This window comes from Stylophora pistillata, chromosome 11, assembly GCF_964205215.1.
Source record: "Stylophora pistillata chromosome 11, jaStyPist1.2, whole genome shotgun sequence".
Classification (NCBI taxonomy): Eukaryota; Metazoa; Cnidaria; class Anthozoa; order Scleractinia; family Pocilloporidae; genus Stylophora; species Stylophora pistillata.
In genome coordinates, this window is record NC_142529.1 from 23,588,621 (window position 1) to 23,606,258 (window position 17,638).

Sequence of the window (17,638 nt, forward strand, 5' to 3'; positions counted from 1 at the left end):
GAAATCTAACTTTAAAGTCGGTAGTAGTAGATCCCACGTATTGCAGGCGACATTTCTTACAAGAAGCAAAATAAATCACATTTTTTAGAATCACAGGAAAGTCTAGAGTGAATGGTGTAATTTTTGTGGTGTAATTTATATCTATATATATATATATATATATATATATATATATATATATATATATATATAACTGCAGACAGTGCACACTGTTTCGACCTATGTGGGTCTCATCAGTGCAGTGCAGACACTGGGCCAAGCTCTGGAATAAACCATTGCCTGGGCGCTACACTTGTGGGACCAAGTGCAGACACGTTGCCATGCGAGAGTGCTCAAATCACAACTAAGGTGATGAGCTTCAACTAAGGTGTAGTCTGATCGTCCGGGTGAGTGTAGTCCTGAGAAGGACTGTTGTCGGTGGCAGTGACTGACGTTTCGACAACCTGTGCGGAAGTCATCATCAGAGTCAAGTGAATGGTTGTTGTCAGTAGAATGTTCCTATTCCAGTTCGTGTGAAATGATCGGTTGGTTTTGCCGTGATGTTATTGGCTGTAAGACTCAAGTGACGTAAGTCGATCGTGATTGGTCTGTTTCGGTCTGTCGGTAAAGCTAGGTTGTTCTTTTTCGGTCGTTTGTGATGTTTATGTCGTGAATGAGTCGTTTGTATGGGGCGGGTAGTTGTTGACATCTGTTTAGGGGAGACATCTGTTTAGTTTATCCGACGAGAACAAATACCTTCACCGTGTTTTTACGAAGAACAACTACAACGACGACTTCATCCGACGAAACACTCACCGACCCACTACCACTACCGAAACAAACGACACCGCAACCCCTACGACTACAGCAATCATACCGTACATAAAAGGTATGTCTGAAAACATCTCGCGCATCTTACTACCCTTCAATATCCGCGTCGCCCACAAACCCATCACCAAACTACGTCAGTTACTAACCAACGTTAAAGACAAAAACGAACCGAGGAACAGACAGAGAACGATTTATAAGATCAATTGTTCCGACTGCCAAGCCTCCTACATCGGTGAGACTGGCAGAAACCTCACAACAAGACTGACTGAACACAGACGGGCGACGAGGCAAGGTGATGTCAGCAATCACATTGCTGAACATCATCGACTTACCAACCACAACATTGACTGGGACTCTGCGCAATGCCTAACCTACAGCACTGACTATTTTCAACGACTGACTCTGGAAAGCTGGTTTACTAACTTAGAACAGACTCCCCTAAACAGATGTCAACAACTACCCGCCCCATACAAACGACTCATTCACGACATAAACATCACAAACGACCGAAAAAGAACAACCTAGCTTTACCGACAGACCGAAACAGACCAATCACGATCGACGTACGTCACTTGAGTCTTACAGCCAATAACATCACGGCAAAACCAACCGATCATTTCACACGAACTGGAATAGGAACATTCTACTGACAACAATCATTCACTTGACTCTGATGATGACTTCCGCACAGGTTGTCGAAACGTCAGTCACTGCCACCGACAACAGTCCTTCTCAGGACTCCACTCACCCGGACGATCAGACTACACCTTCACATGTTACCCCCGGGTTCAAACCATATATAACTGCAGACAGTACTTTTTTTTTCAAATTTTAACAGTTTAATTTATGACATTGTACATTATTGTAATAATGTTCTAACTACATGTCTTTCATGTAGAATAACATTACAATTTTCCACTGGTTATATCTACCTGCATCAATCGTTGTAAATTAAATTCTAAGATACAAGAATCCAAACACAAAAGATACTAACGGTAAGACAAGATGGAACAAAATATTGACTCTAGATGACTCTTTTCTCGCTTTAGCCAGTCTGTGATAACTTTGAAAATTTAATTAAAAAATTGTTAGAATTTTTTTGTTGCAAATTTTTAATTCACCTCAGTTCCAAAAAATACTCCTTTTTAGCTTTGACTTGCAACATTTGTACTCAGAGCCTGAAAATATTCATTACCCTGCTTTTAGCTTATACCATGCATACCAGCAGTAAAGTTCTAGCTGTCAATTTAAAAGCTGGGTCTATGTCTACCGAAACTATGGCAAATTTTGCTGCAATGTCATGTATGACATGAATTAACGCCACATTGCAAAGGAGAAACAGAAATCAGCTACCATTTTTATAATGTGTGTCCAAAGATGGAAATGTTTGAAGTCAACAGACCCTGTAATGCAAGTTTTCTTCTTTTTTCTCAAGACAGAAGTAAAACAGACAATTCAATATACTTTTGAACTTGGCCTGTTTGTGTTATACTTTGAAATCAAATGCACCTATACATCTCAAGCCCTGGTTGTTCTTTCTACAGTTTTAAAAGAAGAACAGGTCATTTTTATCGAGTAACTTTGATTCTCTGTTTGAGAATTCTAACCAAATCCCGGTAATCTTTCTTATTATTAGAAAATTCTGCCTTGGCCTCTTCCATGGCAGTAGGTGGTATGTCTTCTGGAATTGCATCAAATGGCCAGGATTCATTTTCTAAGCTTTTCACTGCTTTTTCCCGCTCAGAAAGCACCTGTTTTATTTCAGCCATTGACTTCTGAACCTTGTGGGTTCTTGTAGGAGAGGGCATTGGATAACTCTGTCTTTTTGCTTCATGCTTTAAAGTCATAAGCATGTTTCTTTCCTATAGTAAAACATACCATAATTTATGAAGGTCTTCATTACTTTTTCCTCTCAGTTCTCCAGCACGCCATTTTCTACCTGTATGAACTTTCTCTTTGGCCAATTCTCCTTTTTTAAATACTTCAGGTGGAAAAAACTCTTCCAAACCTTCGTAATCCACGAAGACAGGATCTCATGTGTAATTCTGCAGACAGTACTGTTTCGGCCTTCTGGGCCTCACCAGTGCAGTGCTGATGCTAGGATGGGGGAGAATCGAGACTGTCACCCCAAACGACCCAACCTTTGTGGTATCGTCTAAGCCATTGTCGACTTTCATATCGTGAGAGACTGGGGCGAATTTTGCCAACGCCGGACAAAATTGCCGGGAAAGTTAAAAGTTATTCTGTGTATATAAGAGCGGGAAGTTTCGTATCCGAAGAAAACTTATGTTTGCAGACATGAATACCTCCAAGAAAGTTGAATCAAAGGGGCCAGATAGTTTAGCAGTGAAATTGAAGTACACTAATTTAGCTGAATGGAGCGTAGGAGATTTAAAATCTGTGTTGACAGAGATGAAACTGAAGGTTGCCGGAACGAAGAAGGAACTTCTCGATCGGCTGCTTGCGTTTGCCAGTGACAACAATCTGTTAGAAAAGAAACTTAAAGGGGTAAAAAAGATTTATGTTTTTCAAAACAAGTATGGATCCAACTAAAATACCTCCACCTTCGTCTGTATGGAGTACAGACCAATCGCTTTTTCCCCTAGTAGACGCGACAACCACAAGTCAATACACTGGATTCAAGAGACAAGGTCGCAAAGGATAATATCGCAAGGCCCAGAGAATCTTTAACTCGTGGAAGATAAAGACAGTTAAAGTTCATGAGAATGGAGAAGTTACTTTTGTAAAGGCGATGATCCTTCTCGAAACAACACATTGCGTGACACTGACCTTCGCGAACTTTCTAGACAATTCCGATCCTTGTAACACACAGTTCACCAAAAAGATCGGACTCAAATGCTAATGTATGAACACCAACAGAAAGAGTTTAAGCATTTGCTAGATTTAATACAAGACACAAAGGAATCCAAAATAACAGTATCACTGCCAAGGTACAACAAGTTAGAACCCAGTGGATTCAACTATGTCTCAGTCAAACAAGGATCAACACAATGGCATGCTTTGAGAGTAGGAATTATAACTGCTAGCAAGACTCCCTATCTGTTGTGTTTTCATGGTCAAAAGGAGTTTGAGCATGCATGGTTCTGTGTTCATAATAAAATTGATGAAAACAAAGTTTCACCAAAGAAATTCAAGAACTTTACTAGAGGGATACAATTTGAAGAACAAGCAGTGAAGTTGTTTGAAGAAATTTCAGGTTCGTAAACTTTTTTAAGTGAATGCAATAAATTAAAGACAGTAGCAGATCAAGGGGTGTCCGGGGAGGCATGCCATCCCCCCTGCCCCCCCCCCCCCTCAAAAAGAATGAGACCCACCGGGCCAAGATACTTTGTTAGTGCTTTTGTCAGCCATTTAACCCATAGGAGAAACTGAATACAAGACAAATGACAATATGAAAGAATATCAGTAATTTTCATGAATCCAGAGTAATAAGGAATGCTTACATTGCAGGTGCTCCAGTGAGAATAAGTGGCTTTTTCTTTCATCCTACTGATTGAAGGTATGGAGCAAGTCCAGATGGCATTGGGCAAACTCTTTTGCTTGAAGTGAAAACCAGAGCTCTCAACAGTCTTGTGCCCTTAGACAATGTTACTGGTCCCCATATCCTTCAGTCTAACTTCCAGGTGGCTTGTACCGATGTAAACATTACCTTTCTAGAATCTTATCTTTCTGAGAAAAACATAGCTAATGTGTTTTTTTTTTTTTTTCAAACGTGACAACCTTGTGATTGATGTTTGTAAGGACATGCTTGACCACATTTTGGAGAAGAAAATTGTTACATACTGGCCACATGAGGAACACAATCTTCTGAAAAACTTGGTAAGCAGGTACTTGGACAAGTGCCAACATTTGAAAGTTTGAGGCCACTCTGATCAGGGACTAATGCAATGTCAAAAACTGTCAAACAAGTTATTTTTCACAAAGAGTAACACATAACAATGCCAGGGATTGAACTGATCATTTAAACATCTAGACTGCATTTTACAAAAGCATGGCCATGTTTAGAATCAAATTGTCAACCAGAACAGTAGCAATATCAATATTGCCAGTGTTGTAAACAAAAGCCATGCTTAATGGACTTAAAAATGATTCACTACTTTACATTTAGCTGCTAAATACATGTATGATTCATTCAAGTCAGATCATCTCAGTTCTTTGTATTAATTACATACAGATTTCTGAACAATCCCTTTTGGGCCAACAGGACTTTTCAAGGTGTTTACAACATGCACAAAGATTTTAAAGTAGTAACCTAGTATATCAATTCGATTCGTGGGCCAACAGGTATTCAAGATGGTCCAGTCTCTCATTCGTCCAATGAAATTTTCGTTGTATATCTTCAGTGTTGCAATGTCAACATTTTTGCTGATGTCATACTGGGAATGAAACTTTAACGGAGGGCGATTATGTAGTAGTCCCTTATGGTGGCACAGGTTTGCAATGTCAAATCCTTTGTCAGTTAGAATGATTTTTCCTTTGTTCACTTTGTCAAGCACTTCATCGTTCAGTGATGTCTTTATCAGATATTGTTCCAGGGTAAGTGTCACTGCAATGGAGAAGACCACTATGGGGATAAATCCAAACAGATGTCTTCCCAGTCGTGTGGTTTTTATATGAGCTGAAGGTGATATTATTTGTATCATAATTCTCTGACTGAGTTATCCAAGTTTCTGTCGCATCTCCTAGAGCCTCTGTTTCCACATAACCAGCATCATAAAATTCCTGTGGAAGGTATGACAAACCCAGGTAATGGTTTGAGATCAAGACATTCAAATACTGTTGATAAGAATATAGCCCATCCAGTAAAGGCTTTAGAAATTGTTGGCACACTTGTTTGCACCATCCTAGCCATAATACCGAGGTGTAGTGAGTGTCTACAAACTGTAATTAAAGCCACGAGTTCAGTATTTGTGTCTAACTTCCTGCTCTTTGTCTCAAGACCTCTACCTTTGCAATCAGGGTATCTGAACTCTTAGTTAAACAAGACGAAGAAAAATTCCTTCACAGCGTTCAATTGAAAGCCTTTTTTTCATTACAAAGAGGATGATTCTAACACCTCGAACACAGTGCCAGTCTCTGGATCGTTTTGAAGTAGTTTAAAGGTTTTAAGAATAATGGATTTGACTGAGTGGCTGTGAGGGTGAAACGTGAGAGTGAACGGAATGCGGTCGGAATTTTCCTTCTTTGACGTTTGTAGTCTAGCAGTCGATCAATAAGTTGGGCACGGTGGTGACCCGCTTTACCAATCCGGAAAATCTTTTACTTTCCGATTTAGAAAAATCCCTCCTCAGCAGGGGCTTAAATTTTTTTCCCATTTCTAAAACAACGGACGAATCCTTAGTTCAACAAGACGTAGAAATATTCCTTCACAGCGTTCAATTGAAATCCTTTTTTCATTACAAAGAGGATGATTCTAACACCTCGAACACAGACACATTCGAAACACATCAGATTCAAAAGTCTAAATGGACTTCCCCAGAGGGCCAGTTTGGATCATTAGATTTTTTCATCAAAAAGTATTGTAACGATATTGACAAACAAATTTAATCGAGATACGAAATTTTCCAATCTTTCTTCTGAAGAGTGGTAGGTGCTTAAAAGCCTAAAAAAAAACCAAAGACATTTTTATCAAAGCGGCCGATAAGGGCGGTGCGGTAGTTGTTTGGCGGACCGACCTCTGTTAAAAAGAAGCTTCGCGACAACTCTGTGATACCTCTTTTTATCAAAAGGTTGACAAAGATCTCACTTTTATTAGTCAAAACATTGTCAAAAATACAATTAACGAACTCATAGCTAAACAGGAACTGCCAGCCACTGCAAAAGATCTTAAAATTCTCAAACCTAACAACCTGGTCGGCCCATCGTCTCGGCCCACAGTTGTCTTAACGAACTTATTTCCAGCTATTTAGACAAAATTATGGCTCCATCGACAAAACTTTACTATCATACATTAAAGACAGCCCACATGCTCTTCAAATTTTTTGCGACTTTAATTTCCTTGGCCAAAACAAACCTCTTTTCACTATGGATATAACGTCATTCCCAATGGCGAAGGTCTTCTGGCCCTAGAGAATTTGTTTCTTTTTTATCAACGCACTCTTAAGGAACCTAGATCTGAAACACTACTTCACCTAGCCGAACTAATGCTTACACTCAATTGTGTTTCATTCGAGGACAATTTTCTCAAACAAACTAATGATGTAGCCACGGATACCAAAATGGGACCCAGTTATGCTACTCTTTTTGTAGGTTTTGTCGCACATCAATTTTTCAGCCAATACAACGGCCCCAAACCCACGGTCGTTACATTGACGATCATATCGGCGCTATTAAGAATTTCATTCCTTTTTCTCAGTTTCTAAGACTTCGTTGCTTATGTAGTGATTACTCTGATTTTTTCGACAAATCAGAGTCATTGTGCCGGTTTTTCTAAAAACGAGGCTACCCAGTTTTAGTCGTTAAAGCGGGCCACCTCTGCGGCCAACTTATTGATCGACAGAAACGTTACAGAAGGAAAATTCCGACCGCAATCCGTTCACTCTCACATTCCGCCCTCATAACCACTCAATTAAATCCATTATTCTTAAAAGCTTTTAAATTACTTCAAAACGATCCAGAGACTGGTACTACCTTTTCGCAACGTCCACTTATTTCATTCAAACGTGACAAAAACATAGGAAACTTTTTGGTCAGAAATTTATTCCAAACTAATGACCAACCTGGCAATTTTAAATGCGCTCGTTCACGGTACAGAGCTTGTCCCTTCATTCACAACCTGAAAAAATATCGGGACCCAAACGATCCATTGAAAATTACTGATCACTTCACGTGCACCTTTGCCAATGTCATCCATTGCATAACTTGCACTTATTGTAAAAAGATATACATCGGCGAAACAGGAAGACGACTAGGTGACCGATTCCGAGAACACTTTCACGACGTAGAGAGGAATGACAATGACGCATCAAAACCAGTCGCTAGACACTTTAATCTATCTTATCATTCTAGGCAGCATATGGAAATCAGCTTTTTAACTCTTCACGGTGGCCAATTTACAATTTCAACTTGGCTGATATAACTTAAAAAAATCTACCTTAACTACAACTTAATAAGCAAATGAAACTGAAAAATAAAATCTCAAGGAAAACAAAAAAACGGCAATAGAGCCAAGTATAGTAAACTATCTTAATTTTTATCAACGCGAACTTGAAGCAAATGACAACTTTTTCTCCCCAATATATTTTAGAAGTAGAGGAAGCTGTCTCATCATGAGTTGTGCTAAGTTCTCCATGCATTATCGAGTTGGGTATTCATCAAGACCTTCAGGGAAGAGAAAAATCAGATATAAGTACTGATGAGGGTCACTTATCCTTTTAAACTTTGACGTCAGTATGCAGATTCCCCATACTCTTCTCTATTCATTTTCATGAACCCTAGAAGGAGAATTTGTGCTTCAATCAGGAGCTGCACGCACCATTATTATTATTTTTTGTCACTTACCTTCACCAAAAGTTTGCATATTCCATCACTGAAATGGTCTTCGTTAACCGCGAAATCTAGGACGAAAACGAGGTCGAACGCCGTGTCTGAACGGTCTGTACAGTCTGTACGGTCTGTACGGTCTGTACGGTCTATACGGTCTGTACGGTCTGTACGGTCTGTACGATCTGAACCGGCGTTTATAGCGAAAAGGGTCAGCTGACTTTTTTATTGCTCCTACGTCGTCTGCGTCACTGATTTCGTCTCCATCATCGTCATTGTCGAATGCTCCTTCGTCAAACTCCTTATTTGCGGCTACCACGTTGTTTTCACTGAATGCAGGAAAAAAAATTGTTAAAGATAACCGTGAGCGAATTGGTTGTTTAAAAAGCTGGTTTAAATGGAGACCTGTATAATCTATAACATGGTCAGATCACAACACCGGGAGCTACGATCCCCACTCTCGGAGAGAAGTGTGTGGGTCCTTTAACTTCCCCCTGCTAATCAGTACAGAGAAGATGCAAGAAACGTCTTAAGTAATCAGAATAATTTTATCTTCCTCGACTTACCTTATAAGGATAGCCATATCCTTGTCCTCTGGGTCTTCCTTGTCGAACTCTCCATCGTTCTCTGTCATGTATTCTTCACTAAAAACATTTAAAATGCAAAACAAAACTATTGCCACTGCGACACAACAAAATAATTGTTCAAATGAGGCCGAGGATCGAATTACATTGTTATCACTATTTCCATGGCATTCTTTCAGAATCGTCAAATATAACTAAGCAAAGCAAATAATTCATTATAAAGTAACTTTTGATTAAATGATTTTTAAAAAGCAGGTTTTTAAAGAGTTAGTCCTCCAAATACGCAAAATGATTAAGTTACGTTGCTTTCGAAGGACATAGTGGTGAAAAATGGGAAGTAAAGATAAGTTCCCGACGCTTCCTCAATTAAAGATAAGTTCCCGACGCTTGCTCAATGAATTGTCATCGGTAGAATTTCCTGATCTCGTCACAATCTAGTATTCTATTCTTCTTCCTGGAGAAACAAGTGAAATTCCATAAATGTAGCACCGTTTTGAAGTCTATTTGGTTGCTCGATTTATTATTTCATTTATAGTTGTTTTTTTCTTTATCTAACTTACCCTTGGGATTTTTCTATTTCAAATTCGTCTGCCATTTTGGTCGACTCATTTTCAGTTTCTGCAACTGAAAAGCCAACAGCGAGTACAAAGCCAAATAAAGCCAAAACAACAGATGTCTTCATTTTGACTTCCCCGTAAGAACTTGACTTCTCCAATGAAGAAAGCTCCCAAAACCACTGCTTTTATGCAACCAAGTCTGGGTGATATTAAAATTGATTTTTCATTTAGATCCCTATATCACCCCATGTCTGATCATGGAATGCAGACCCTTGAAGATCTTTTTTTAAAAATAGACCAAAGAACGGCACTATTTATCCTAAAGGTAAAAATGTCAATGAACCCTCCAAAATGTTCGCCTGTCCTGTAATGATATCATAAGATAAAAAAATATAATTTGAGAATAGTTTATAGTTATAGATTTATAGTTTGATAATATTTCCTCTTTTAAATCCCCAATTATCTCCAAAGAATCTCTTTGAGGAAACAGATATCATTAAATTTAAGTTCATTGAAAATTCCATGAACACATATAATGCCCATATCAGTAGTTCTAGAGAAACCCTGCAAAATCTGTAAAAGAGAAGAACAGTCCAAATTGTTCCCAAGATATATATTGAAGGACCCTCTAAGATCCCCAAAGTTCTAAATATTTAAAGATCCCCAATTTCGATGGAAAAATAAACCAAGTCTGAACTAAATGTAATATTATTTTTCTTTGTAGGAGTTTAATAAGAAATGTATATTTACAAATTCTCAGAAACTTCTACCTGTCCAAAACAATACTGCATACGGGTCATATGGGAAGTGCAAATTCTAATATTGTTTTTGAAGCGAACGTCTTTCTTTAAGCGAGTGGGAGTATGTTTGTTTCACCGACAGGCAGATAAAATACTTCTTGATATCGTTCGTGAACTTTAAAACCACTGATTTTATGGGCATGGTATGTGTGAATTGAATCTATTTTAATGAAAGGAAATTGACGAAAGTGTTGCCATCTGCCAAAAAAAAAAAATTCATACAAATGTCTAGCCTTAGGAAAAGCTGTAATGGAAATGATAAAAAGTTATTTGCTTGAGTTTCAAGTTCTTTACAAATCAAAATTAAATCGTGAATAATTAAGTAAACAGAGATTCGCTGACAATTTCTTCTTCCTTATTGATGTTGGTGCTAAAGTGAAGTGCAATATTAAAAAAATCTCCGGGGAATTCAGTTCTCGCTTTAATTCACATCAAATCTGAAGTAAACGAATTTGGTTTATTGTCGTAGAGTCGTCGTTAAGATTTACTCCTGAGAACCTTTATTTGGGATAACCACTTTTTAAAAGTACGCAGACACCTAAAATGAGAACTCTATTTGCAAGAAAGATGTATTAATTGGATCCTGAAAATATACTGTAATTGATAATTGATTTAATATACCTGCAATTAAACCAATACAGGACTTATGATGTCAGAAGGTTACGGCTTGATATGGTTTATCACGTAGGTAAGGAACCCACGGTGCCGACTACGTGTTTTGCAGACAAATGCCCTTCGTATGATGCAAGATCCTCGCAAGAGATAGCGCTATTTATGCAATAGCGCTATCTACTATCTACAAATGCCCTTCGGTTAAACGAATTTGTTGAAATTTTTTCAAATTAAAAGAAAAAAATGTCTTTACTATGTTCATGTTTTATTTTATTAAAAAATAAAAGGCTTTTTTCAACATTTGAAATTCATGTTTGTGGAGGTATATATTGGCTAGACAATATTGTTTTAGTGTAACAATATTTCATTTCCTTAACAATCTGTCCAACTGCAAATTTTTCTTTCCTTCGATTGGTTATTGTCTATGATATATTTAAAGAGCCGCAAGATACATTGCGGGGAAGGTGGTTGGTCGTACGAATTTCACCATTTATTTTTTTGAAGTCTCTTTTTGTTGTTATGCTTGTTGTTGTTGTGCTTTTATTTTTGTTTGTAGTGCTCACTCGTTGTTAGCGACATTGACGCCAACGAAAAGTGGTCGTCCGATAAGGAAGGAGAGCCGCAATATCACATGGCTTGGTAAATCCACCTTAAAAACGGGGAATGAACGAAAGGAAGCTTTTAAATTTGGAGAGAAGACAAAAAGTGATTTCGCAGAGCCCCTGCTTCACGGCAGTTCGTTGGATAGTACAACAGAAAGTTTCACTCGTTCTCAGTACCTGAGTGAAAAGCCGTCGTATTACACGGCTGACCAGGTCAATTCAAAACTGAAAAGCATGGGATTTGGAAAGAAAACGAGCATAGAGGTTACAAAGGCCCTGCCACACAGCATTTCCGTGGACAGTCAAATCATCTCCTCTCTGACCGACGGACGGGGGAACGTTTACAATCGATCTCGAGCCTAATCCTGTGCAAGGTTTTCGAGTAACCTTTCACTCGCGGTTAGACAAATTTAGAGATACATTACTCTTAAATTTCATCTTGAAATCCCATATTCTTTATGCATATTTTGAACATTGCGAGTCTTATTGGACGTGGAGAGTGACGAATTTATTCGTAGAAGCCGTTGTGCTTTTCCTTTTACGAATCCTTTCTTCGCGTCTGATGAATGGTACGAATAAAAATTCATTGCAATGTCTTCGTCTCTTTGTAATGCGTTTGTCCGTCAAGGGTCGATTCACTGTTAAATCTCTCACTTTCGTACACTTTTGTGTTAAAGAATATAATTTCTGAGTCTGATATTTTAACCATGAATAGTGATTGTATCGTGGTACAAGTACAGAATCAAGATAATACTTTCTCTTGACAGAATGTCTGTCTTACAAATTCTTCTATTTTTGTCTCAGTGATAATACGTTATTCATATTGTTGCAATGCCATTGTGGTATTCTTTGCAGTTTCCGTTCGGTATGTGAGAAAAAGTATCGAGTTCCCGGGTAATAACAATAACAATGGCGCGCAAAGCACACTGGTTAAGAGTGGCCCATGAAAGACAGTCGCCAAAATAACGTCAGTGGCAATTTTGTCTTTCTTTATATAAACTAGACGCATAGTTGCGCGAACTCGGGCTTTCAATATCGCACATCTGGATTTATCTTCAGGGGACTGCCATCGTTACTGGCGTCAAGCAATTTCGTTATTGCCGGTCATGAATAAGTCTACTTGTGTTTATTTTTGTCTGCTGGAGTGTAATAAAAGTTGTTATGGTACTAGACAACAGTCAAAATAATATATTACCATATAGGAGTAGGTTCCAACCGATGCCAAAGGTTGAAATTCAAGGACTTTTCAATGACTTTGAAGGCGAAGTTTTTTAGCAAATCAAAGGACCACTTTTGGAAAGGTTTGCATAAGCAATTTTAAAATTATTTAATATTATCTCTCAGTTTTTCCATGAAAGTACTGTAATTTTCAACTTGAAAATTGCTAAGAAAAAAGCATTTCAAAAATCAAGGTCTAGTCCTCAAATTCAAGTACTTTCAAGGCCTTGAATTTTTTTTATTTTTAAATTCAAGCATTTTCAAGGATTTTCAAGGCTTTTACGAACCCTAAGTAGGTAATGTATTTGCCTTTAACTGCAAGGATAAGGGAATTTTTTATCTATTACTGGTACCGAGTCACAGTTTGTTGCCAAATGTTCACCCAAGGGAAGTTGTCAGAAATCAGTAGATTGAAGCAATATCACTGTTCAATAATTCATAGTGTTTTTAAAAGAAAATCTCTGAATATTGAATATTGCTGATGGCCACAACAAGAGAAGCAGTGCTATTTACAGTTTTAGTATATTAAACAAGGGGCATTTGACATTCATTAAATACCAACAGGGAATACACATATTTTGACCTCTTTGTGGGTTTCAAAATACGTCATACAAAAAACTGAAAATCACATCAAAACCCTCTGCATTCACTATTAGTTCTTACAAGATTTTCGAGAATTGATTTGCTGTCAAACGAATCAGACAATATTTCTTCACTGTAATCACTTTTTGGATCTAAACTCACCAGTTCCACAAACATCAACAGTTTTTGGCAAATCATCTGCTAGTAAATACTTGTTTAAAGATGAATTTTCATATAATCTTTTGCCACACTGGATAATATTAGAAAAGGTGTTTAAATTCCAATAACTGCATGATTTTATTATGGAGTAGCAGAGTGAATAGACAGCCACAGCACAACTCACCTTGAACTTTCTGGTTTCACAGGCATGACACTGAAAAAGGTACTATTTTGAATTTTACTAATTTTAACGCCTTTCAACTCAAATATATCATTTTTATGTATACTCTGAACATAATGTACTAAGCTATTCAGTGATGATACTTCAAGTAGCACAAAAGTAACTTAAGGAAAGCTCAGTTCTACCTTAAATAACCCGGCCTTGCATGATAATCAAATATTTTCAAGCCCATGTTACCTTTACAATAGATAGCAACTGCAGTACACCCCATTGTCAAGGCAAAATTGTTGATATTTTTGGATATAAGTGATTGAAAGGCTCCATCTAAGGAGGTATAGTACTGATATCCTTCTATTGTAGAGAGGCTGATAGTTTCGAAAGAAACTGTTTGGGGCTGCGTCGGTGGGAGTAACGAAATAATTTGGATATATCAACAAAGTTGAAATGGTAAATTGGCCACCGTAACTATTACAAAAGCTGACGTTTCGAGCTAACGCTAACACTCGAAGGGCTAACGCTCGAAACGTTAGCTTTTGTAATCGTTACGGTGGCCAATTTACCATTTCAACTTTGTTGATATATCCAAATTATTTCCTTCTATTGTAGCTTCTTGATGAATTAAAGTTCATAGTCAGTCTCGAACACATTTAAAAGTGTGGATATATCTGTGAACTTGAATTCGACTTATTTCCAATATTCATTATCGACACAAGATCATTAACAGAATTGATTCCTTGTTTGTTATTGTAAATCAAAGAGCATAAAATCATTGCAACACATTGTTGTCCTGAATTTTGTCCAAATACCAACTTATTAGCTTGGCTATGTGGTGCCATTATTGTTTTGCTAGGGTCAATGCAAAAATTAATTGGAGTAGGACCAATGTTTTTCTCTATATCCGAACTCAGTTGAAATTTACAATAGTTTGATGCGTGTGTCTTACCCTTATGAAGACACATGGGTCGATGACAAAAAAACATTGAGAAATACCGACTTGCTTTATGCTTCAATTTAATTATCCTCTGATATAACCTCACAGAATTCAAAAAATACTTCTCCTCATGTTGTGGAACTTTATTTAATCTCACCCTCTTCGTATTAAGCATACAAACATTCTCTGTAACTCTTCTAACCTTCACATAGCGACGTAGCCAAGAGGACTTCGGTACGCTTGGACGAATACACTCAAACAAATTCCTTCAGTTTTCTGCCTTTTCTTCTGCTACGTTTCAGAGTAGCTTCTGGTATTCTACTGGTTCTCGATCACGTATAAATACACGGCTGTATTTACATGTAAACATAATATGACATGACGCGTTTGATATAGTACGTTTCGCTCGATATTCCTCGATAGAGGGCTCACTCGTTAAGTATCGCTCGTAAATTGATCTCTCGTAAAGTTCGCGGACCCACCTGTTTCCAAAACGCTCCACGAGTTTTTGTGTGGGTCTACCGCGAACTGTGTGTCACTTTGTATGTATATTGAGCGTAATAGCCATCGAATTTCTTTCGCGTACATAAAGCAATGAATTGTCCACGAAGGCAGCCATTGCTTAAAACCATGCGCTGTTGGGTTCATTCTACGCATGCGGTTACACTTCACGCATGCGCTGTAGCAGAACTGCGTATTGTGACTGCGCGCAAAAAAAAACAAAACAAACAAACAAAAAATTAAGCCGAACTTTTAACTCGGGCGTTTCCTTCGGAAATCCCTAGTAATAAATAAGCACTGAAGAAAGGAGATTCTATAGGAAATTGCTTGTCCATTTAGTGCTGGCAGATCACGTAATAACGTGTCACACTTGCCCACGATTTGTGTGTTCCACTTTTCTGCGCCAAACGTAATTGACGTTAATTGAGGTCTTAAAATAAACAGATACAAGGAAATAGGAAATCTAAATTTAAACTTCTCAACTTGTACGAAATAAATCCCTGATATTCATGAAAAAACACGTTGATGATCATGGAAAATGTATTTCGTTGAGAAGAGAACTGCAGCGAGAAAAATATAGCTTGCCTCATGAAAGACGTTTATAGCAGAGGAAAGATATGGTGTAGCGCTACGGAAAGATCTGAAGAAATTTTAGAAATATTATATATTTTACTGGGTGTAACTCGCTGATTCCAACGGTGAAATGCTCTCTCTTCGAAGAGAAATGTTTCTTAGGTTTCATGATGCACCAATCAGACTTATGACGACGATTCTGCAAGGAAAAGTTTTGTTTTTATTCACGCGTCGGTGAGAGGCCAGCGTGAAATGATTGTGAATGTGAGATGTTTACCGTGTTCTCCATTGTCGCGGTAAGAACTGAAAACATTATATCTTTGGTGTTGTTAGACACAAAATAATTTGTCTCAAAAGGCATTCGTAACAAATTTTTAACCTGTGCAAATCCTCCCATTTTTTAATCCCTACGCACCAGAAATTTTCTTACCTCCAGAATCCCAAAAAAGGGGCTATTCTTGTGAGGATATTCTTATTCTTACAGAGAGCTTGCCAATGATTTTAGAACGAGTTTAGGAAAACGGTGTTTTCGTTCTTGAAACTGCTTTTCGAAAATTTCTGAAACAGTTCAGCAATTTTGATGGACTAGAAACAGAGTTTAAGCAATATCATTGAAAACCAGATCATTAAAAGAGAAAATAGAAACTAGTATATCTGAAAGATAGTAATGCTGCGGCTGTTGACATTGACATAAGTTACGTAGTGATTCATCTACCTGCGCTTTCCAAGACTTACATTGAGAAACACATCTCTGAAGTTACATACATACATTCGTTAGTTGACTACTCACCATGGGGGCTTTTCAGGGCCAATTCCCACCAATCCTACCCCAGGGGAGGACATCCACTACACAGTAATCTCGTGCGTGGGAAATTAACGTCTTCTACCCCTAACCCTGCAGGAGACGGGGCCTACGGTTTATTCGTCCTTATCCGAGAAGACTAGAATATCTATCCATTTTTGATTATAGAAAGGTAGCAAATTCCTCTCACTTATTTTAAGACCATGAGTATCGGTCCGGCCGCGACCTCCCGCACAACGCAATCCGGCGCTCTAACCATTTGAGCTAACCGGAAGTTATATTCTCCGGAAGAGAAAGTATATTAAAACAGAGAAAATAGCGCGTGCACAAAAGAAAAATATTGCTTTTTGTTACACAATCTCATCCGGCATTGCCAAACTTCCAGAACATACACATGGGGAAATGACATCTTAAAACTAACCCTTATTATTACATTAGGAAGGAAAGTCATCAAGATATGTCCTAATACGAGCTTAATTCTTAGGCTGAAAATTTTAAATCGCTAGCGAATGGCAGGAGTTGCAGAGGCGAAATGAACACATCGCTCAACTGCCATTTGCTTTCCGCCTTACCAGTGTGTCGACTTACTCAAGGTAGATTGAGCAAGTGACTCCTTTTATTGCTCTAATTCGACTGTCCTTCATTCAATGATCAAGATAATAGATTTACCATAAAATACTCTCGACTAGTTAATTTGCCTTTACTTAGGAAAGTAGATTAACAACATGATTAAGTACAGATAAGAATGCCCTTGCAGTAGTAACACTGTGTAACGCAATACACTAATACAATGAATATATGTAGTTCATATATTTTGAACTGCGGTATTAGATACGAATGATGCACGATCCTCGCAGTAGAGAGCGCTAACTACGAAATAGCGAAAATCAGACCTGAAAAAAATCAGGCCTGTGCGGGATTCGAACCACTGACCTCTGCGATATTAGTGAAGCGCTCTACCAATTGAGCTAACAAGCCAACTGGGAGCAGGCCGTTAAGTTGATTCGTAATAAACCCGTGATGATAAATCAAATACAATGAATATATGAAGTTCATATATTTTGAACCGCGGTATTAGATACGTATGATGCACGATCCTCGCAGTAGAGAGCGCTATCTATGCAATAGCGCTATCTATGCAATACACTAAACACGACAATCATCGCGCAGTGCACTCTGGTTAAAAGATACAGTGCATTCTGGTAAAAAGTGATGAACTCGAG

The 17,638-nt window shown here is 38.1% G+C and overlaps 1 protein-coding gene across 2 annotated transcripts; it reads right to left on the bottom strand.

The window, feature by feature from the left end:
• Positions 1-4,215: 4,215 nt before the first annotated feature.
• Positions 4,216-9,700, bottom strand: LOC111342905 (uncharacterized). 2 transcript variants are annotated; one of them, XM_022950030.2, is made up of 4 exons: positions 9,458-9,700; positions 8,880-8,957; positions 8,332-8,642; positions 4,216-5,553 (listed from the first exon to the last, which is right to left on the bottom strand). In XM_022950030.2, the coding sequence occupies exons 1-3, from the start codon at positions 9,577-9,579 to the stop codon at positions 8,375-8,377; spliced, it is 468 nt and encodes a 155-aa protein (XP_022805765.1). In that variant the 5' UTR covers positions 9,580-9,700; the 3' UTR covers positions 4,216-5,553; positions 8,332-8,374. The 2 variants fall into 2 exon arrangements, with proteins under 2 accessions (XP_022805765.1, XP_022805764.1); XM_022950029.2 differs by lacking the exon at positions 4,216-5,553 and adding an exon at positions 7,801-8,151 and having other exon boundaries at positions 9,458-9,674.
• Between the last annotated feature and the right edge of the window lie 7,938 nt (positions 9,701-17,638).

What these genes read in the sequence shown, in the direction of transcription:
- LOC111342905 (XM_022950030.2), bottom strand. Translation starts at nt 9,579, where the DNA reads ATGAAGACATCTGTTGTTTTGGCTTTATTTGGCTTTGTACTCGCTGTT. An exon ending in GAAATAGAAAAATCCCAAGG is followed by an intron (nt 8,958 to 9,457) that starts GTAAGTTAGATA and finishes AAATGTTTTTAG; the next exon opens with TGAAGAATACATGACAGAGA. An exon ending in GATATGGCTATCCTTATAAG is followed by an intron (nt 8,643 to 8,879) that starts GTAAGTCGAGGA and finishes TCCTGCATTCAG; the next exon opens with TGAAAACAACGTGGTAGCCG.